At 44.6% G+C, this 22,677-nt stretch overlaps 2 protein-coding genes across 4 annotated transcripts in view; both read left to right on the top strand.

Annotated features, from left to right (window-relative positions):
- Window positions 1-3,406: 3,406 nt before the first annotated feature.
- On the top strand, window positions 3,407-14,660 carry abat (4-aminobutyrate aminotransferase). Its single transcript, XM_023397285.1, has 12 exons — window positions 3,407-3,532; window positions 4,047-4,127; window positions 5,401-5,481; window positions 5,624-5,716; window positions 6,594-6,656; window positions 6,780-6,843; window positions 7,880-8,028; window positions 8,532-8,669; window positions 9,616-9,783; window positions 10,840-10,986; window positions 11,137-11,248; window positions 11,983-14,660. The coding sequence occupies exons 1-12, from the start codon at window positions 3,407-3,409 to the stop codon at window positions 12,102-12,104; spliced, it is 1,344 nt and encodes a 447-aa protein (XP_023253053.1). The 3' UTR covers window positions 12,105-14,660.
- Window positions 14,661-17,370: 2,710 nt separating this feature from the next.
- rcn3 (reticulocalbin 3, EF-hand calcium binding domain) overlaps window positions 17,371-22,677 on the top strand; it is an 8,569-nt gene continuing 3,262 nt past the window's right edge. The window contains exons 1-9 of one of the 3 annotated variants that reach the window (XM_023397438.2): window positions 17,395-17,479; window positions 18,168-18,241; window positions 18,420-18,643; window positions 19,547-19,740; window positions 20,048-20,220; window positions 20,587-20,647; window positions 20,740-20,831; window positions 21,680-21,787; window positions 22,480-22,591. In XM_023397438.2, the coding sequence (XP_023253206.1) occupies window positions 18,426-18,643; window positions 19,547-19,740; window positions 20,048-20,220; window positions 20,587-20,647; window positions 20,740-20,831; window positions 21,680-21,787; window positions 22,480-22,587 (954 nt within the window). In that variant the 5' untranslated portion in view covers window positions 17,395-17,479; window positions 18,168-18,241; window positions 18,420-18,425 and the 3' untranslated portion in view covers window positions 22,588-22,591. Of the gene's footprint in view, window positions 17,480-18,167; window positions 18,242-18,419; window positions 18,644-19,546; window positions 19,741-20,047; window positions 20,221-20,586; window positions 20,648-20,739; window positions 20,832-21,679; window positions 21,788-22,479; window positions 22,592-22,677 lie in introns of those variants that run through there. The other 2 variants (XM_023397439.2, XM_087171514.1) reach the window with 2 other exon arrangements.

The following is a 22,677-nucleotide window of genomic DNA, read 5'->3' as shown; positions in this document are numbered from 1 at the left end:
GGGCAATGACCTTCGCTCCTGTTCCCATCGCCCCCTGCAGGGCCACACGGCCAGAGGAGCCAAACTAAGCAGTAATGCAGCTCTTCAGGATTCTTTGTATAGAGCCTGTATGTGGTGAGAGTTGGGGGAGGGGGCTGAGACGCTGTTGAGCTTTCTTGGCTGTGGAGGTGGAGCTGAATTACGTGCCATATGAACCCTCAGATATGTGGTGCTATGATCCATCTGTGCTGCAGAGTCACTGATCAGTTTGTTCCATCTGAAGTCAGTGATCATCTTTTCCTTTTTCAACGTTCAGAGACGTTCAGATCATCCTCCTCTCATCTCTGAACGCAGCCCACAGACGTGATGGTGTTTGCAGAGCTGAGTTCAGCAGACCAGTCATGGGTCATCAGGGTGGAGAGCACTGCACCCTGGGGGCCGTGGTTCTGATGGTGTTGGTCAGAATCAGAATCACGGATGCTCTGGAGTCTCCTCAGTGCTGGACAGAAGTCATGATTTTATTTTAAATCTTCTTATTTTACACACTTTAATAAGTGCAGATGGTCTGAAAGAAAACCCAGCGTGCACTGGTTTAACACCGACACCACATGGACAAACCAGTCAGACCACGATCTACCAGTACTCTATGGACCTCTACCACAGACAGCAGGGTTATGTGACTGACAGAGGCAGCTGCAGGTTGGTTAGCCTCGCTAGCTCTGCAGCTAATATTACTGTCAGAAGGTAATTAGAGCCGGTGGAGACGCTAGCCTGGTTACATCTGCTGTTGTAGAGTCTTGACATGTTTGTACTGTGCAGAGGAGAGTTAGCATGCTGCTACCCTTCCATTAAGATCTGGATCATGCTCTGTGCCCTCAGAGTAAATCATGCATCAGCATATTTTACAGACTCTAACACTGTCCAGCAGAAAAGAGAACTCCTACAGCTTCCTGTGTCTGTCCTGCCAAATAAGATCTTTCACAATAAAATAACTCAAGGTTTGGAAAATGCTCTAATATTATTTATAGTAGACATCCAGTCACTCTGTGGTGCAGAGACAAACCATGTGTGGTGAATATTATTTAATAAGTCAGTGGTCTCAGCTCCAGGCCTCGGGCCTCTCTGACAGAGGGTTCGTTGTAGCCAGGAACTCACACACTTCATTAATTCAGTAGTTAAAAGCCCTGAAAACTGTTCAGTCACAACACTTCACTTCTCAGAAAGATAGTAGATCCATTTCAGACCTCAGCAGGTCCAGCATTTCATTCCGTGTAATTCAGTTTACTCAGCTTTAATGGTTCCTGTCGAGGCTCAGTTTCTTGTCTGGTTTTTCTACAACAACAAGGATTTCAAGGATTTCTGAAACATCTCATTTGACAACTGATGCTCTTTAATGTTGGTAAATCAGAAAGTCCTGTGAAGTGCACGTGTCACATCTCCTCTGTGTGTTTGTGTGAAACGTTGCTTTGGTGCATTCACATAAAGGAAGAAGGAGAAGTGCAGCACATGCAGCTTCCTCAGACTCAAACAAAGCTCAAAACACTTCCTGGATCTGACCCTGACCTCATGACTGGGACCAGCATGTTTCAGATCATGTAGAGGTGATATGAAAGAGGGAACATCAGCCCTTTTCACACAGAGATCTGTTACACTGCTGTTAAGAAGACGCCTCACTATCCTGCCTGTGCGTGTTGGCGTTCAGAAATCAGAGGTGTGACGCGTCTGTCCCACCATGATGGCTCTGTGGAAACCTCCACCGCTGACTTTTGTTCGTACCGTTCATACAGAAGAGAGAGGAGGCAGTGTTGCCTCTGAGTTGACAGCACTCATATCAGAGACAGTTCCTGCGACCACACTGGCTAAACCGCATTTCTTCACTTAAGGTCCATAAATGTCAGAAACGTGAAGTACTTGCAGGGTAAACAGCTGCAAAGGAAATGATGCTGGTAGAAATGGGGCTGAAGAGGTGAATGTGAATATGTGGCTCTCAGTGACTGAGGCAACGAAAGGCCTGTTGTGATTTCTGTATTTCTCACAATATCCTGACTGCTGCATACTTGACCCACATCCAATCTATCATCCTTATCCTTAACATCATTATGTCTGTGTACATTTTTGTCAAAGTGGAAACATTTCAAAGATTTCACAACAAAAAAAAAAAGAGAGAGTAGGAGGAGAGGCCCAACATTCCTGCCTTGAACAGATTGTATAAAAGAGGCCTGTGTGTGTGTGTGTGTGTGTGTGTGTGTGTGTGTGTGTGTGTGTGTGTGTGTGTGTGTGTGTGTGTCACTGTGGTGGAGGTCTCCAGGGTTTGTGGACTAGAGCTTTGCCCTGCAGCATTCAAATGACATGGAAAACAGAAGGAGTAAAAAGCCCTCACTTCCTGTTCTCTCTCTCTGGTGAAAGTGTGTGTGTGTGTGTGTGTGTGTGTGTGTGTGCCTGTGTGTGTGCGTGCATGCGTGCGTGTGTGTTCATTTCCGTAAACTAATGACAAAGAGAAAGCTGTAGAAAAGAAAAACTCATCACCAGAGGAGCTGGAGTTAAAGGATCAGTCCCATGTTTTATCAGGCATGATTTTAGATTTTAGTTTTTAAGGGTCAGCCAAGGAAAACTCTTCTGAGGCACTGAACTTTATTTGACACGTGGATGAAAGGCTGTGTGCTACATTACTGGCTTTCACCTCACTGGTTATTTTTATTTTTGGACATGTCTTGGTATGAAATAGAGCAGAGTCAGCAGATTGCACAACGAGTGTGTTAAAATCTGTGTGAAACCATGTTTCTCAGTGTTACACATGTAGTGGTGAACGTGCTGTCATTCCTCATGTTGGATTATTTACCTGTTCATCAATCTTAATACCCAACCGTTCAGGTTCGGGTTCGGGTTCGGGTTCAGGTTCGAGAGAGATCTCAGTGTTGGAATTAAGAACATGTAGGAACAGACAAGTGGCAGCTGCACTGCTCCTCACTGCCCTCTGCTGGCTGGAAGAGGAACAGCACTGCTCTTTATGTAAGAAAGCCGCATCAGTTTAGGTAAGACTCAAGATTCAAAGCTTTATTGTGCTCAGAAGACACTGAGGGTCCACAGACCACCCACAGCCACAGACTCATTCAGGTCTTATACTTCAGTACCCTGACCTACGGCACTAAACAGATGGAAGTGTCCTACTCAATAATAGTATTTACCCAGAAAACCACAGTTTCAGATCCTGACATTGTGAATATGACAGTGAATCAGATATAAAGAAATAAAGTGAAAACAACAGCTTGAGCTATTAAAGACTCAGCAGTCTCCAGAGCCTCTAACTGTTCTGTCACAGCTCAGAGAGAAAACAAAGACCCTCTGAATTTACCTGAACTGCGCTTGATCATAGTCCAGGTACCAGAGGAGCTGAGTCTCTCTGGTCTATTTTAGCTCTTAAACAGACATGAACGCTGCCATAATCACACTGCTGCTGAAATCAGGATCCACAATCCTCACCGTCCTCACTGTCCTCACCATCATCACCATCATCACCATCATCACCTTCCTCACCATCCTCACTGTCCTCACTGTCCTCACCATCATCACCATCATCACCATCATCACCTTCCTCACCATCCTCACTGTCCTCACTGTCCTCACCATCATCACCATCATCACCATCATCACCTTCCTCACCATCCTCACTGTCCTCACTGTCCTCACCATCATCACCATCATCACCATCATCACCATCATCACCGTCCTCACCATCCTCACTGTCCTCACTGTCCTCACCATCCACCAGCCTCTTATTGTTTTTACCTAACTGTGATTTTACTGTCTGAATATGTTTATTTACTTTTATAGAAAATCACTTTGTGTTGCAGAAAAACATCATCATCATCATTATTATTATAACATGTCTATAGCTTGTTTTATGAAGCCAGTTTTCGTCACGACTGATGCTTGTTCAGCTTTTGCCCCAGTTTAAAGACCTTGATATCTAAACCCTACTTTAGTTCAGGTTCCATAAATGAGGAACCTCCTTAGTTCTCATAGGATATTTAATATGATGACTGTAGTGTTCATGATGTGGCTCACAGTTTAAAATATGTTTCCATCCTCCTTCCTCAGGCTACAACCACCCTGCTCTCCTCAAGCTGATGTCCAACCCCAACAATCTGGTAGGTCATCATCACTTATGTCATCAGCTACAGTGACAGTCTGCCTGGTTCTGCCTGGTTCTGCCTGGTTCTGCCTGGTTCTGCCTGGTTCTGCGTGACATGGCCTATACTAGTCCAGTAACACGTTCACAGCAGAGTGTAGAATGTGTTTGACCATCATGAAACCTTGCTGCTTCATCTAACCTATGAAGGGACACTCTGTAATGTAAACATAATGAAATCCTTAGCCCCCACGCTCCTGTTGTTTGTGTTGCTATGCAACATCTGGCCGAAGAGGCAGAGCTCAGCAGGAGTTTTATAACGTCACTGTTCACTGTGTCGGTCAGAAGAGCAGAGAGCAGCGATGGAAAATGGAGCTGAGCAGTTGGACGTGGATTTTAAAAGTCTTCATTTTCCCAGAATTCATTGTACCACAGTCTGGCTTCAGATAGTCATGAATTTAACTGCTTTGTGCAATGGATGAATTTAGACGTCTATATCTAAGACACAGTGAAAGTCTGTCTTTGTGGAACCAGCCCCGGGAGTGGCAGCAGTGTAAGTCACACACATGGGAGAGCAGTGAAGAACAGGGACGTAGATATTGAGGTTCTCAGCCCCTAGAATGTGAATGATCTGCAGTAAGCACATGGTTTCTCACTGATGTGCTTATACATGCTGTATGTTCTATACAGGAGAGTAGAGCACTGTCCTGAGGAGACACTGACGTGGTCCGCAGGAAACAAACTGTTTACCTGAGACATGTTTTAACAGCTTCAGTTGTCTTCTCTGTTTCATGTAAATCACAGTCATGCTTTTGCTTTACTTGAAGTTGATTGTGTTGTAGTGTTAGGGTTACTTTGAGGGAACTTCTTAAAATTTGGCACAAAAATTCATTAGGACTCAAAGATGAACTGATTAGAATTGAAATGGTTAAAGGTCAAAGGTCACTGTGACCTCATATAACTCATATTTACTCAAATGTCTATAGGGATAAAATGAAGTTTTTTATATCCAAAAGGCCAATGGTCAACTTCACTGTGACATCATAATGTTCTGCAAAAACATCTCTAGCTATTATTCAACACTGTAACTCAGGAAGGAGAGACTGTGGCCGTATGACTGACTGGTGGAGGAAACAACCACGTGGAGGTGATTCTAGTTTTTAATGAAAGTTTTACTTGTGCTCTGTTGACCGAGTTGAACGTGTGTGTGTGTGTGTGTGTGTGTGTGTGTGTGTGTTTGTGTGTGTGTATTCATGAATTCATTTGTGTGTATTTGTGTGTCTTCCTCTCAGAGCACATTTGTGAACAGACCTGCTCTGGGAATCCTGCCACCTGAGAACTTTCCAGACAAGCTCACTGAAAGTCTTCTCTCGGTTAGTAACACACACACACACACACACACACACACACACACACACACACACACACACAGTTGAAAGTTGAGATGATGGAGTTAACTCTGTTATTGATCTGATTGTTGGGTACTACACTCCCCCTCCTCCTCCCTCCTCTCAGGTGGCCCCCAGCGGGATGACTCGTGTTCAGACCATGGCCTGTGGCTCCTGCTCCAATGAGAACGCCTACAAAGCCATGTTCATCTGGTACAGGGTGAGTGTTACCTAGTTAACAGGTACAGGGTGAGTGTTACCTAGTTAACAGGGTGAGTAAGTAACTGAGAGATCAACAAGAAGCAGCAACAGAACATCTCAGACAAACTCTACATCTGTTAAAAGATGAGCTCACGTAACATCGTCAGGAGCTGAGGACGAAGACGTGACGTCGACCTGACTCTCCGTCGGCCATCTTTAGGAACAGTAACGTTCAGCTCCAGGATTCATATGGACAGTCAACAGTTCCATCTTCACTACAAAAACTGAACAGTGTTTTAGTGAACCAGGGAACCTGTTAATGCTATTGCTAATGCTAATGCTAGCTGAGCAGGAACATACTGGAGAGGGTCAGTCTGCTGTATCACTGCAGAGAGAAGAGGGACACTGACTCCTCTGACCTAACCAGAACCACACCTGTAACCGTGGTAACCGTACACTACAAAGATGGCTGCAGCTACTGCCTCAAAATGAAAGATGAAAGACAAACGTTAGTTACTATATATATCCATATTTCATTGATCTAAACGATACTCTGATGTCTGAAAAATAATTACATTTTAATAATTACATTTTAATCTGGTCAAAAAATAAATCAGGTTCTAAAATGAACCTGCAGGTCCAGCTCCAACAAGACTAAACAACATTTCCCTTAATGCAGCTGGAGCACCAGCGCCGTCTGTTAAACACACAACATACATAAGAGAATGTTCAGCTGACAACCTGAGCTTCTTATCCTTTATGTCCTAACTGGTACCTGTTACATAGAGTATGGACTTATTTTATAGATGTGTTCATCGTTGTGCTTGTGTGAATTGTGGATGTGAATGAAGCGTCCTCTTTGTGAGTCCTCACTGTGTGTTTGTCTTTTTGTGTAGAACAAGGAGCGAGGACACAACACACCGTCTGAGGAGGATGTCAGCAGCTGCATGATCAACCAGGTGAGGGAGACAAATCTCACTACACAGCACAGCATTCTGGGATGTGCCTGACATCATACTGAATATTTTCATCTTCCTCTCTCTCTCTCTCTCTCTCTGTCTCTCTCTCTCTCTCCCTCTCAGGCTCCAGGTTGTCCAGACCTCAGTATTTTATCTTTCATGGGAGGTTTCCATGGAAGAACACTGGGTATGTTCAACACAAACCACTACCTGTTCTAGATTATAAATATAACATGAGCACAGCAGCTCTTTCCATAACAGTCCTGTTGAACTGAGCCCGAGTGAAGCTGTTTCATGACAGAGGCTCATGTTTGCAAACTGTTCACCGGCTGAGGCTCGGGCTCCCGGGCTGAGCTGCTGGGTGCACTGGCTGTGGAGAGAGAGATTGAGCTGTCCACTTGTGATCAGATCACCCGAGACAGATGTTAATACCAGGTGTGCACAGGTGTGAACAGGGCCTCAGTCCTGACACACACACTCACAAAGCTCCTGAGTCTCACACTTTGATGAGTTAAAGCCTGATTCGTTCACATGAAGCAGCAGCATGGAGTCTCCACTGCTTCTGCTGCATCTCATACTGTGTGTGTGTGTGTGTGTGTGTGTGTGTGTGTGTGTGTGTGTGTACATGATGTGATGCAGCACAGATGATCATTGCAGTGACTGTTTCAGCTTCATGTGTTTGTATATCGCTAGTTTAACTTGTGCTGTCGGGCTCTGGTGTGAACACAGTGTCTGTTCTGTAAAGACAGCAGCTGCACTGACCTTATAAAGTCAAGGTTTGAAGTATCAGCTGATGAAGAAGCTCATTTCTTCCTCTGACTGGGACCTGGAGAGGAGGAGGAGGGAAAAGTCAGAGTGACTGAAGTCAATGATCCAGTCAGACACATTAGACCTGCTCATTTCTTCATTCTCTGGGGAAAATAAATTGAAATGATGTAACAGAAACGTGCACGCAACTCAGTCTCACACTACCTAAAATATCATCATTTATCAACTCTAAACACAGAAATCCAATATATTTAGCAGAATAATGTAAGCTCAAAGATCCCCTTGTAGCTTGGTCAGAGCTTTCAACCACAGGTCTGGGTCTTCATTAAGCGTAAGGAGTCTTGAGTGGACAGCGGTACAGCTAAAACATTGAGTGGTGAACAGCCACTGAAACTGTGAGGCTGAGGGATCGATGTGTACATTCATGGCTAACACAGTGCCGTTGCTTTGTTCAGGTTGCTTGGCAACGACACACTCCAAAGCAATCCACAAGCTGGATGTGCCGTCGTTCGATTGGCCGATCGCCCCGTTCCCCAGACTGCAGTACCCCCTGGAGGAGTTCACCAGAGAGAACGCACAGGAGGAGGCTCGCTGTCTGGAGGAGGTGAGCTGTGTGTGTGCGTGTGTTTGTGTGCGCGCGTGTGTGTGTGTGGGTGTGTGTGTGTAGCAGCTGTTGCTTATTGTATTTTCAGTAACATACCTCCACCTGACAAGCTCACCTGTACACACCTGATGTGAAGCTGCTTTATTCAGTGTTTGTACTGGATTTAATCACCAGGTCCATTTCTTCAGCTCAAGGTTAAAATCCTCCTGAACGATGAACACTGAAGGAATCCGAACAACTCCCATGATCCTTCGCTACTTCACAATTTCACCAAACTCTGTCTTTTGTCATTGTTGTGATTCAGAGGCAGAAGTTACATAATCTGCATTTCAAGTCATAAGACAAGAAGACATTTGTTTACTAAGGAAGTACACACACAGATACACAAGATCACATTTGCCATGTATTAAGATAACTGAGTGTTTGTGTGTGTGTGTGTGTGTGTGTGTGTGTGTGTGTGTGTGTGTGTGTGTGTGTGTGTGCGTGCGTGCGTGTGTTCTCAGGTGGAGGACCTGATCGTGAAGTGGAGGCAGAAGGGGAAGCCTGTAGCAGGGATTGTAATTGAGCCAATCCAGGCTGAGGGTGGAGATAACCACGCCTCCCCAAACTTCTTCAAGACTCTCCGCAACATCGCACGCAAGGTACCAGTTATCACCATGGCAACAGGTCCTTTAAACAGACTTAGCCCGTGTGAATGAGCTGTGCTTGGATAATCAGTACTGATGCTGGGCTGCATCATGTGACTGCGAGGACAGTAGTAAATAGCAATAGTAGCAGTACTAGTGTTGTATTGTAGAGAGTCTCACTGACAGTAGAACTCTTCTCTGACTTTGTGCAGGTTTTTCTACCTCTACAGTCTTTTATGTAACTGTTTTGCAGGTTTGCTGCTGTGAATTCACTGGTCTTGTTTTGTCTTTCTGTCACTTTGCACTTTTAGTTCAAGCCTTTATTTTTCTTGTTAAATGTTATATGAGGAAAAAGCAAGTTTATTTCTACAGCACTGTTCAGACACGAGGCAATTCAAAGAGCTTGGAAATACATGAACAATAGAACATTGAGATGAGGTTAAAATAGCGTTTAAAAACAATAAAAACAAAATATGTAAATATATAATATCAGGTAGAAACTTAGGACAGCATTTTAACAAGAATGTAGAAATAAAAGACATTAACAACAAGCAAACGCACAAGATTAAAAAGATGTGATGTATGTGATTTATTAGTGAGCTGCAGTAATAATATAATATATATATGAATAATATATATGTTCTGTAGTAAAATGGTAGTCTTATACATTTTGATCCTACCAGACATGAAGACGTGTGCATCAGTTAGAATGTGCTGTATACTTGGTGTGAACAAACCCTGTATAAATTTGCTCAAGTCAAATTCATGCTGCTGGGACGCCTAAAGGTTCTGGTGCAGGTCTACCGTCCATTGTTGTGGACTTGAGAATAGACAAGGGTGTGGTCTGGTCCTGAGTCAGTATGAAGACTTGCCTACAGTGTCAATGAGTGAAACACTAGTTGGATTCATGATCTGTCTGCCTCGTCTACCATGTCTCAGCCTGTTAACCTTTTGTCTCCAGCATGGCTGTGCTTTCCACGTGGACGAGGTCCAGACCGGAGGGGGGACCACAGGGAAGTTTTGGGCCCATGAGCACTGGGGCATGGATGACCCTGCTGACATCGTGTCCTTCAGCAAGAAGCTTCTGACCGGCGGCTACTACCACAGGGATGAACTACAGGCTGATAAGGTTCAGTTCACATAAAGATTTCTCCAGTGGGACTCAGACCTCAGACTGTATTGATCAGTGAAGTGAGGTTTAATGTTTAGGGCTGAAGGTTTCAGGGGGGTGGGGCTATAGCCACCGAACACAGGGTCAATAACATCTAAAATGAGCATCATTGTGCTGAGTCAGAGAAGTAGCTGCTTCCACAGCCTTCAGTCTTTACTGCAGTTTCTTAGAATACAAACAAGCATCAACCTCCGAAGCTGGAAAATGAAGCCAGCACTGAAGAACCAAAAGCTGCAGTTCCTCTAATGGCCACTAGAGTCTGGCTCCAACAGTGAGTCAGTCCCCATAGACTCCCATGTTAAAATGTCCAACTTTACAGCAGAAATACATGTGTTCACAGCCTGGTACAAAAACAGTTCTGATCTCTAGAGCTAATTTCCTCCTTCATGACACCTGTTTATATAACTCACCTGTTTACATTCTATTAAGACTTAAAGTTATATAGAATTGAGGGTGTGGCCTCTTTGAGTGACAGGTGGGTGAGTGTATGCTTGCAACAAATCATGAACCAAAGTTTCATCTCCACATACTCCCCTCCTCTTTGACCATTTTTGGATTAGCTGGTAGTTAGGGGCGGAGTCAGACACTGCCAAGGTGGTGAAGGTGGAGCAGCTCACTCTCAGCTTCAAATCCACTCTTCAGAAACCTGTGGGTGACGTCACAGAGGCTATGTCTATCTTTAGTCACAGAGTGATGAGAATCCTAAGCAAGAAGTAAGAGGCTCGTTCATCATCATTGGACAGTTTCCTCTGGAGACAAAGAACATCCAGAAGACCAGTGCTGTCTATATTCAAATCTTCATGTGCTGCTATAAATCCCCTAAAGCTTTTTGTGACTGTCCCTTTAATCAGCTGTGTTCTCATATAATTGATGTGTTTGAACCGTCTGTGACAAAACATGGACTTTACATCACTGCAGTCTCATGCCTCTGTCACTGGACTGTTACTTTAAAAAGGTGTTTATGAGGTGATTGTCATTATTAACAGGTCTCTTTGTGTCTGTTGTCTGTTTCAGGCGTACCGTATCTTCAACACGTGGATGGGAGATCCATCAAAGAACTTGTTCCTGTCTGAGGTTCTCAATGTGATTCGCAGAGAGAACCTCCTGGAGGAGGTGACCCGGTCCGGGAGAACCCTGCTAAATGGTCTCTATGAGCTACAGGTAGTGTGTCTGAGGTTATCTACTGTAGACAGCTGTGATAACTTGATACCATGAGAACAGGCTCACTGTAGTTTCCTTGGATCGTGCTTGGTGGGTGTGAATCTGACCTGAATGTGTGTGAACATGAACCTCCTTGTGATTGGTCCTCAGGCTCAGTACCCCGGCATCCTGAGCCGCGCTCGAGGTCAGGGGACCTTCTGTGCCATCGATGTCTGTGATGATGCAACACGCACCAGCATCTTAGTGAAGGCCAGAGACAAAGGTATGAAGGACATGACCGTCCGCTCATGTTGATGTCCCACAGTTCAGTTCAGAGTATGGCCCTGCAGGTTAGCTGCTGCACTGGGAATACACTGAGCATGACACACTGACGGCCCCTCTCTTCCTCTGGATCCTGAGTGAAGATGACACTGCTGTAATTAATTGTTAATTATGTTAACTGTGTAAAGGAACAGGTAAGCTTTAAATGGGATTTTAAATGTATCTACAGATGAGGTCTGTCTATTAGTAGACAGCTGCTGAGTGTTAACCTGAGGGACAGCTAATAGACCGACCCCCTCTGGTTCTAGAAGGTTCATGACTAATTAACAACTGAGAACTGGATTTAGGGGCCACAGCTGTTTGTCTGCATTAAAGAACTTCTGATGAAAATCAAGTGTTAAACCATGTTAACGTCCATATGATGTTTTTATATAATTGAAGACATATGAGTGAAATAATCAGTCAACTGGACTCAAGGATGAACTGATTTTGGTGGATAAAGGTCAAAGGTCAGGGTAAGGGTGACCTCACAGAACACTTTTTAGCCATAACTCAAGACTTCAGACATCAATTGTGACAAGATTTCACACAAATGGTTCATATTTTATATGACTCAGCCTCGGGGAAAGTATGAACTGAATTAACCTGAGCAAGATGAATTCGCTGAGATGACAGTTGTTTTACCTGCTGACGTCCATGTGAAGGTGGCTGACGGACGGTGTTTGTCTCTAACAGGTGTCCTCCTGGGAGGCTGCGGGGACCGATCCATCCGTTTCCGTCCAGCGCTGGTCTTCAAGGAGTACCACGCCCACATCTTCCTCAACATCTTCAACGACGTGTTGGCCCAGCACAAGTAGATCCTGACCCCGAGGGAACCTGAGTTCATCCAGACAGGGGGAGGGGGGTGGGGGGCTCCAGACCGCCAATGCCATGATAAGCACAATCCACACAATAACTCACACAGATGTCACATAAAACCTCCGATCCGAGACCCAGGGGCCAGTTTCTTACAGACAAGGCCAGTCTTCATCCTCATAGCCAGACGTGATAATGGTGATGTCCTCTTACCTGTGCTGCCATTCAGATGCTCCCACTCACAACAGGGTTCATGTTTCTGTAAGACAAATCTATTAAAATGTCTCCACCTCATATGTAGACTGACTAGACTAGCAGTACTCAGGATGAAGTCATCTAGCACCTTCTGTCTCACACTTTCCTGCCTACATCATTGCTCCCCAGACCGGATGATGTTGATACTCTGATTCTTACTGAAACATCACACGACCACATTTCTCAAAATGTAGCTGATGTTCAGACCACGTCGTGCGACGTCTCTTATTCAGTTTAACCCGTCCAGCCAGCGTCACCTTCAGTTGATACAGCTACTAAGATCAGCTGATGAGGTTTTTTTTTTTTATTCTTCAAGCCGACTTAAAATACCCTGTAAAGCTCTGCTCATCTCATCCAATGTTTCTGGGTCTGGCACAGAAAGATGACGTCCCCATTTTTAATCTGGCCTACGGAGCTCTGAGTAGTTAAGAAGGAGCTGTTAATGCAGACACACACCAGACCTTGTTGAATCACTTCATGAATCTGAGAGTCTGAGGTTCAGAGGTCTGGAACCAGGTTTTTAATGTGGCTCTGTTCCTGGTGCAGGTAGCACAGCATTATATTAATGTAAATAAAATCCCAACTCCTAATGAAACTTAATTCATGTATGCGCTCAGGTTAGGGTCAAAAAAGGTTAAACCGTACACCTGTACAATAAATCGCTGTCCATCTTGAAAATCCTGAGATGAAGGTAACAGAACCACCTGCCCGCTGACTGGACTCACTGCTTTGTGATTGGACTGTCGTCGTCCAATCAGATTCAGGTGTGAAAACAGGGTCAAAGTTCACACTTGTTACCTCATCATCGCAGTGTTGTGAGTGTTACACAGTGTTACGCATCTTTGTGTCTTTGTGTGACCTCACCACTGACATCATCGTCAGATTTTATTCACACAAAGACAAATCTTTTCTGCACGTGCAAACGATTTATTTTACAGGTTTAAATGTTGATTTATAAACGACACATCGTACAAACTCAGAACCTTTTTGACCCTAACCTGAGCCCGTACTCACGTCAGAACAAAGTGTTGCGTACAGTTTCTGTTAGTGCTCATGCTTCATCCCGCCGCCTGTCTGACTGACAGTCCCTGAGCTGATCACAGGAGACTGTGTTTGCTTGGAGGAGGACACACGACCCTGTGTCAGTGATGACTGTGTGTAGGAACACACACACACACACAGCTGAGACGCCAGCCTGCATGTGATTTACTGCCGCCCATTAGAGATGTCCCTGTACTTATTCTGACTGTTGTGTTGCTCTTCATAGGAATGACTTCTCAGCTTGAAATGTTGTCGCCCAGAAAAATGTGAATCTTATCTGGACCATGAAAATGTCATAGATGATTTAGTGCCTGCATGTTAGTCAGTGTGTGTTTCTTTTCTCTGCTGCTGGCCATCACTAACCTGAACCTGTAACACATTCACTTTACTCTTGAACAAGAGCTTCATATCTAAACTAGTACTACTGCTGACTATGATTTCATATTCAACACAGAGAAATAGTGTTGTTAATAACTAACTAGTAGCCAATCAGGATTGTCACGAGCCTCTTTGGGATACTTAAAACACACTTGGACTAAAGCACAGAACTCTCCTCTCATTACTGCCCCTGACACCACAGGGCGGTGAACTCCCTCAGGAGTTTACAGCAGTGGCTGTTTTTACCCTAACGACCACAAGGGGGCAACAATGAGCCACGTTCTACACCTGAAAACAAACTGAGACATAAAGGTGAGCTTTGTGTTTTACCTGAAGTGTTTTCAGACGGTATGGCTTGGTTATTTATACGTCTGGTTAACTAGAGCAGCTTGCTACCCTGAGTGTCTCTATGGAAACCAGACATAAACCAGCACAGCTCATACAGACATGTTAGGACACAAAGACGCAAATCTTCTGAACATGTTCCATGTTTGTGTTGTAAATCCTGAGGCTGATGTTCTGCTGACTGTGTAGAACACTTCAGAACTCATCGGTGTTTGTGAATGTTCCATGGAGCTTTTAGACAATTGTTAGGAATGCGTACTACTCCTAGATTTAATGATGATTTAATGAGGTCAGGAGGGTGTCAGGGCTGAGCAATACGACAGTGGTGATGGTGGTGGTGATGATGATGATGATGATGATGATGACACCAGTGCTCGTCTCCTCGTTGTCAGTCAGTATTACATAGAGTCTGTGATGACCCTCTTTAACTATTTGCACCTGTGATCTGAGGTAGATCATGATTGATGTAATTATTTTAGATGGCTCTAACTGTCGTTGTCCATGTCCTGTGATCAATAAATGAAGTTTTGACTAACTCACCAGAGTTTTTATTTCTTGACTGGAAAAGGATCTTCCATGTTTTTTGGTGACACTGTTGAATGAAAGAAGATTCCTGTAACTGATTAATATTAATTACACAGATAATTAGAAAAGCTCTATTTAAAATCAATAGATATTCATTCACTAGGCTACTGGTTTAATATGAATAAATATATAAGCAATGAAAGGCCACCAGTGCATTTATATAATGAAAAACTGGTGTCCTGGCTAATGGGATCTTTGGTAAGAAAACACACATACAGACAGACTGTGTGCGTGCGTTCGTGTGTGTGTGTGTGTGTGCGTGCGTATGTTGTATGCTCACAAACCATTGGATACCGTCTCACAGTGTCAGTGTCCATGTTCCTTCAGAGTCATGTGATCATGTGATGTCTCAGTTCTGTACAGCAGATAATATCTAATGTCTTTATTGATTCCTCCAGCCATCCGGTTGTAACTGAAGGACTGTCTGTCCATCACAGCTGGACTGTGTCAGGTCCACTTTCTGTATGTGTGTGAGTGACGAGACGTCCATATTCACCTGATGTGACCCACTGAGCTCCGATAAACCTGACTGGGAGCTGGGTGCTGATGATATCAATAGTTCTGATCCCAGAGGTTTCTGCTCTGGGATTAATTCTCATATTTAAAGCTCGATCTCTAAACTCAGTGATTTGGGGTAAATGTGTAGCTAACAGTAGAGTGTAACTACACCACCACCAGGATCTGATCTAAATGAGACCCAGGTGTTAGGGACTACTTCTCCTGTAGATATAGTCTTCAGTTCTCTGACCAGCAGTGACGCTGTGTGTGATGTGTGTGAGAACTGTGACGACACCACAAACCTTGTTAAACCTCTGAGATTTAATGACAGAACAGAACGTGATGAGATCTGAGACAGACTTCACTCACAGTGTCAGCATCATCCAGCTACAGAGAGAGTTTATCACTGGCCCTGAGCGTGGGACAGAGACTCTCATCTGTGCAGCTTCGGTTTGTGTGCACATGTTCAGCATCTGGAGTTCACCACATTCTTAAAACCACTCAGATGGATATGAATAAATATACCTGATCATTTTCATGTTAAACAGCTGCTGAGTTCATCTTGCAGTGAGATGTGTCCCTGCAGCTCACATCAGTTCAATAACCCACTCTCATTAGTTTGGACTGACAGTGACAGATTATTTCAAAATAAAGGTATTGACTGGATTGAATCTTTTATTATGGTATTTATTTATCATTATGTATGAAAATGTATAAACTGTGGATTCCTCTGTGTGTTTTGTGTCAGTATCAGTATCATATTGATACCAGTCAGGGGTTTACATGGTATTGGATCAGAAGCAAAGTAGAGGTTTCTGACACAACTCTCCTGCAACACTTGCAACATATCTGCCTGTGGGGCGTCTACAGAGAGTTGGGTTGGAACTACGGTCATGTGGCTTCAGGCCAGTCACTGTCTCAGGCTGGTGGGGAATGTCCAATAGAGGACATGGGTGCCACCGTGTTTAGTTCATAGACTGGAGAAGGGTGGTGCTTAAGATTGTACAAAAGGGACATTGTCCCAAAAAGGTTCATCTTAAGTGATCATTTGATGTGAAAAGGTAACATGATGCAACATAAAACACTATATTATACTAAGGTCATCATTAAAATAAAAAAAGATACATAAATACATATGTTAGAGTTAACAGCAAGTTGCCTGCTTTTTACTTTGGGTGTTAAAAACAGGTTAAATTCTTCCAACAGAATTCCCTCCACACTAGTGAGTTTGTAGTGATGTGCTCTTTAAGAGAACAGGATATTTCACCTGTATTTTGCCACATGGGCAATGTATCATGTAAACAACATTTTTCATTTAACTGGTAATAAAGTCCTTGATGTTAATATCTTTTCCATTGATAGGTTGGTTAAAAGATTCGATTTTTAGTATATTGGCAATTTATGCAGGTTCCAGACTTAAAGTTGCCTTAGAGAGTTTTAGTTGTGAGGTTACTTCACTTTGCTGACATGCATCTTTAAAGGGATGGGTGATTTTGAAGGATATTAATGTCAGTGTTTTAAAATCATGTCCTTAGCTTTAGGTATGAATGCTATGCAGTAAGTGAGATATTTGACTGTTTTATATTTTTTTTATGTCTCTTACTTTCCTTACTTAAATGTTACGTGTGATGTGTTGCATGGTATTGGATCAGAAATCAGTGCCATCACACATCACCTCCGGAAATACGTCACACAAGTGGCTCCTCCTCCCCCATCCTGAGCCTCACCCATCGGGAAAGAGCTGAGGCAGAGAGGGAAGGGAGGAGCCATGGCGCCTAACGGAAGCTAGGACGAGAAAAATATTTCAAAATAAAAGCTGTACGTTCTCTATATCACGCAGGGGGACGTGCCCGCTTCGTCTGCCGAGATACAGCGAAGCGTTTTCAGCTGTGTTCGGCTCGGATCCCTGCAGGTCCACCTGACACGCGGACCCAGACCTGGTCCAAAGCACGAGCTCCCACAGAACCGGACAGGAAAAGGAGCGAACATTGACAGATCGGCAGAACGGAAGTGTAACGTGACCGCTGTTGTCGTGGGACGCGTTTGCGTGACAACGTGGCGGTTAACAGCCAATGAGAATGTGTCATAAATTACTGTACTTTCACATCCCGCTTCTTATTGGCCAGAGTCCCCGTCAGGGCACTGGAGATTGGCTATCTCAAGAACAGGGCCCGCCCCCCTGAGGCGGGTATTTAAAGGTGCAGAGTGCCAACGCGGACTGACCTGCTGCTCACTCACTACGAAGATAGGTGTCGCGAGAGGCCGCCGGACGCTGGTGAGTTCACGTTTTCTTATCTGTGTGAAGGTTTAGGAGGTAAACTGGTCTCCAGAGTGTGAGGCTCAGCTGATGAACCCCAGCAGCCTGGAGGCGGACCGGTGTAGACTGATTTAGACTGAAGTAGATTGATGTGGACTGATGTGGACTGCAGGACTGAGGGTGGACCACAGGCAGAGCCTTAATCTGTCATCACTGTGGTGCTGTTAATATGATGTTCTGCATTATTATAGTGTCGATGAGAGCATGTGTGTGGATGTTACACTGTCCCTCAGGGTCAAGGTTCACTTGTCCACAGAGACCCTGTCAGTGGTCTGAGGTCTTCACCCTGACAGTCCAGGTGGATCCTCAGGGATCTGGGTCTGGATCCTGAGCTTCTACATCCACAGTTGGAGCAGGATGTTGGTGTGGATATGATGATGACATGCTCACAGTTAAAACACACAGGGTCTGGTGCTGAATCAGCAGCTTGGAGTGGAATAATTACACCCAGATGTGATTATTGCTTATGGATGCCATATTTGATAACAGGACCTGCTGCATGTGAATACGTTGAAGCTGTAGAAAGTGTCTGACTGTTTTCTGTGTCAGAGACAAGATCAGAATTGTGCACAACACATCATCTCCTCAGTAGAATCAGTAGACAAAAAGTAGACCCCTCCCCTCACCACCCTGCTCTGAACTGCAGGCTCAGGAAGAAGCTGGTCTGAAGAAGACGTGGTGAACCCAGCTGAGTCTGAGAGACCTGTAGCCTGTGAGGAGGTGAGACCCAGTGTGACTCTCTGACCTTTAGGAGGCGCTGTAGCTTTTAAATGAAAAACACAGCTGCACACCTCCCGCTCCACAGTCCGTCCGTTCAAGTCTTAATGTGTGATGCTTCAGGTATTTTAAAGTTCTGGTCTGATGTGGTCTGAGCAGTCTGTATCTTCTCTCCTTCCAGTTGATCATGATGCTGCTTCGGTCTCTAGCATCCCTCTGCATCCTGGCTGCTGTTGCCTTTGCAGTCCCTGCTCAAGAGAAGCGCATCCACCACCACGCTGATCTGAGCGACCACGCCCACGACGATGCTCACGGCTTCCAGTACGACCACGAGGCCTTCCTGGGCAAGGAGGAGGCCAAGACCTTCGACCAGCTGACCCCTGAGGAGAGCAAGGACAGACTAGCGTAGGTTTCTCTGACTGCTGCCTCAAACTGTGTTTACGTATTTCTCCTGCAGACATATATGTTGTCAGGGTGTGTAGGTCAGGGTTTGGGATCTGTTTCCTGAAACACAGACGGAGCAGATTAATTCACTGTTATGGGTCAATGTTTTCACAGTCAGAAAAACTTTGATCCTGCACAGAAACTGTTTTGTTCCAGCTGACTCAGGTAGGAAAGAGGAGCAGATAAGTCAAAAGTATAAACTACTACAACATAGTAATAATAATAAATACACAGTGAGTGAATAGAAAGATGTGCAAAAAGTAATGTGTGAGGTGAATCACAGCACAGATAAAAAAAAAAAGTAAAATGTGCAAAGTACATTAACAGTAATGTAGTGGCTATTTGTCTTGAAACAAATTTAAATCCAACATAAATCAAAAAGCCACTTTTGCACCATGGGAATGTGGTTCACGCAGGCAAAAGAATCCATTGTGAAAACTAATCCTTTGCATTCTTCTTGAGATTTATTCATTCAAACAAGCAGCAAACAGAAGAAGAACGGGCTCATGTTTCCTGCTGCCTCTCAATAGGCCCACCCAGGTGCATGCTGGTCCTAAACCTGTCTGACTCCCTAAATAAGTATCCATAGTGTTACCCAAATAAACTAAATACTAGTGAACCAAAACTATGCTAAACAATCAAATACTATAAAGAAACTAATGACAAACAAAAGAGAATATTATCAAAAAATAAAACAAATTAATTAAAGTAGTAATTTAACTGTATTGTGCAAGTAAACCGATGAAGTGTGGCTTCTCCTCCTCCTCCAGACTGGAGCTCTGGAGAAATCAATTGGGTCTTGTTTGTTTTTTTTTTACCTTCTAAACCTCACCCAGAACCCTGACCTCCGACCTCTCCCAACAGGAAGATCGTGGACCGCATTGACACCAACAAGGACGGCTACGTGAGCCACACAGAGCTGCACTACTGGATCAAACACCGGCAGAGGAGGTACATCGAGGAGAACGTCAACAAGCACTGGAACGACTACGACAAGAACCAGGATGGCAAGATCGCCTGGGAGGAGTACAAGAACACCACCTACGGCTTCTACCTGGGTAATTCTGACTGATGGTTCTCCATCCTGACACGTCTTTGTCTTTCCTCCATTCTTTACCATGTGTTTACTTCTTCTTTACATCATCTTATCATTTCCTCTATATCTATGTGAGCTGGAAGCTGATTATAGTGTTGCCATGACAACCGTGACAGTGACATAGGACCACAACATCTTTTCTCACCTGTGCTCAGGTTATAGAACACACACATGAACCAGCTCTACCTGCTGTAGAATAACACAGTGTCCTCTTTAATACAGGCAAACAGTTCATCCATCTGAAAACTGAAGCTTGTGTTGTGTTTCAGATGAGGAGTTTGATGACATCGAAGACAAGGCCACCTACAAGGCCATGCTGACCCGGGACGAGCGCCGCTTCAAGAACGCTGACCGAGACCGCGATGGCATCGCCACCCGAGAGGAGTTCACTGCCTTCCTGCACCCCGAGGAGTTTGACTACATGAGGGATGTGGTTGTGCAGGTGGGACCTAGTCTCTGATGATGTATTGTTAGACATGCTGGTGAAAAACATGACTAGACAACTTTTTTTACCTGGGGCTCAAAACACAAATCCTGATCAAAAATGAATTGTAATTTGTTAATTGACCTAAGGTTTCTATGATTTGAGTTATTTTTTGCGAGTGGACCAAGCCCGATGACCTCAGATTTCATATGATGTACATCATATACATTATGTCATATTGTAAACCATGTTCTCCAGTGGAAGCTGCAGCCTCTCTGCAGACTGCTGTGCTGTTGGTATGGAGCCTTTTTGTTGGCTCTTTAAACATCTGCCTTACAGCTGTGATACTGTTGATATAAACAGAACTGAATAACTCTCTTTCAGGAAACTGTGGAGGACATTGATAAGAACGGAGATGGAAAGATCAACATGGATGAATACATTGGTAAGTAACTCTGTTTCCCTCCGGCCAGCTCCTCCTCCACTGCTAAACTGGAGGTGACCTGTCCTGAATCTGTGTCTGCTGCTGCTCCACAGGTGACATGTACTCACCTGAGAGCGGGGAGCGTGAGCCTGACTGGGTCCAGACGGAGAGGAAACACTTCTCAGACTTCAGAGACGCCAACAAGGTAAAAGCTGCTCGTCAGTCAGCGGCATGAGGTCATCTCAGGTCAGAGTGACACTGTAGCTCACAGCTGTCAGGTGACTGGTGGTTATTTACCTGGGCGGGGTCAAGGCCGGACTCAACAAACACAATCAACTGAGGACTGACTACAACTGATTATAGTGGGTAGAGAGGATTTAATGTCAGGAGGCTGTGGGACTGAGCCGACAGAGATTTACAGAGAGTCTGAGCTCATTGTTTATCTGTTTACTGTTCCACATCCAGCTGTTTTCATAGAAACATCTGTAAACAGCCTCAAACAGCGGACAGACTCGGTGAGAGAGCAGCTGGTGAACACAGTGGAACATTTAGCAGCTAAAGAGCCAGAGATTTCCCTCAGGAGCTGGTGGAGGCACAGAGAGTCCTGCTGCCCTCAAGTGGCCGAAATCAGTTACTGCAGGTTTAAAACTCCTGTCATCTAGTACTGGGCCCAGTTGCACAAAACACCTTAAGATTTTCCCTTAAAGTGTGAGTTACGGTTTCCTTAAAATAAAAGCAGTTGCACAAAACACCCTTAAGTTTCATCCTTAAGGTTTCCTTAAAATGTTCACTGAAGTTTTCTCCTTAACTTAGTCTTATATTTAAGGAATCAATTAGAGTCAGTTAAACCCTCGCACAAAAGACCTTAGTGGACAGAGTAAGGAAATAAAACTAAAGGTACCTCTGACTCTATCTTAACTGCAACATGACCAAGGTGTCAGCAGCTGGTGTCAGAGAGGTGGAACATGTGTGTGGAGCCTTCTCCTGCTCCCTGCTGAGCGTCAGTTACAGTGAGTGTGTGTGTGTGTGTGTGTGTGTGTATATCTCGTGCAGGACGGGTACCTGGATGGTGATGAGGTGGCCCACTGGATTCTGCCAGGAGAGGTCGACCATGCTGACAACGAAGCCAAACATTTGATTCACGAGACGGACACTGACAAGGTAGACCTGATGCTGCTCGGCCCCTCTGATACACACAGGGTCACACCATAGACACTGAACCACACACCTCACACTGATCCTGTATCAATACCTGTTACCTGACGTTTTAGCTTCCGCAGCAGAGAAGTGAAAGCGCAGGTAGTTAACTTTACATCTTCAGTGGGTGGTGATGCAGCTGTGAGCAGGGAGCGTTCAGAGACGCTCCAACATGTGAAACAGCTGAAAATCTGTTTCATTTATATAATATTATAATACACTGACAGAGTTTTTGAGATTTTATTCTGAAAGGGGTTAATCAGAGACCAGCTTCCTGGAGTGCAGCCAGACCAGAGGAGCTTTTTTTTTTTTTAGGAATATTACATCAACCAATCAAACAGGTGAAAGGGCATGAAGGAATGAATGTAGAATGAAGAATAAGACCAGGACCTGGACCTGAACCACACTGTACACACAGTAAACTGCACTGTACCCTACACACACTGCTCCATGGCAACATGATCAACAACATGACGACTGGTTAACATGGTGGAAATAATTGGGGTAATTGTGGGTTAATTATTAACAAGCTTCTCTCTTTGTCTGTCTCTCACTCCTGTTCTTCATCACCTCTTGTTCTTCTCCTCCTCCTCCTCCTCCTCCTCCTCTTCCTCCTCCTCCTCCCCCTCTCAATCACAAATCAATGAACCGAACAGGACGAGAAAATAACCAAGAAGGAGATTCTGGCCAACTGGAACATGTTTGTGGGCAGCCAGGCCACTAACTACGGAGAGGATTTAACGAAGAGACACGATGAGCTTTGACGAGCCTTGATGGTCCAATGTGTGGGTTTATATTTCAGTACCACAGGGGGGTTATGGGATAGGAGGGAGGGAGGGAGGGAGAGAGGGAGG

The sequence above is a fragment of the Seriola lalandi genome, unplaced genomic scaffold, assembly GCF_002814215.2.
Source record: "Seriola lalandi dorsalis isolate HSWRI2012SDOR001 ecotype SW California unplaced genomic scaffold, Sedor1 jcf7180002055008, whole genome shotgun sequence".
Classification (NCBI taxonomy): domain Eukaryota; kingdom Metazoa; phylum Chordata; class Actinopteri; order Carangiformes; family Carangidae; genus Seriola; species Seriola lalandi.
The sequence above is the reverse complement of the archived record's forward strand: the minus strand, read 5'-3'. Positions and strand labels throughout refer to the sequence as shown.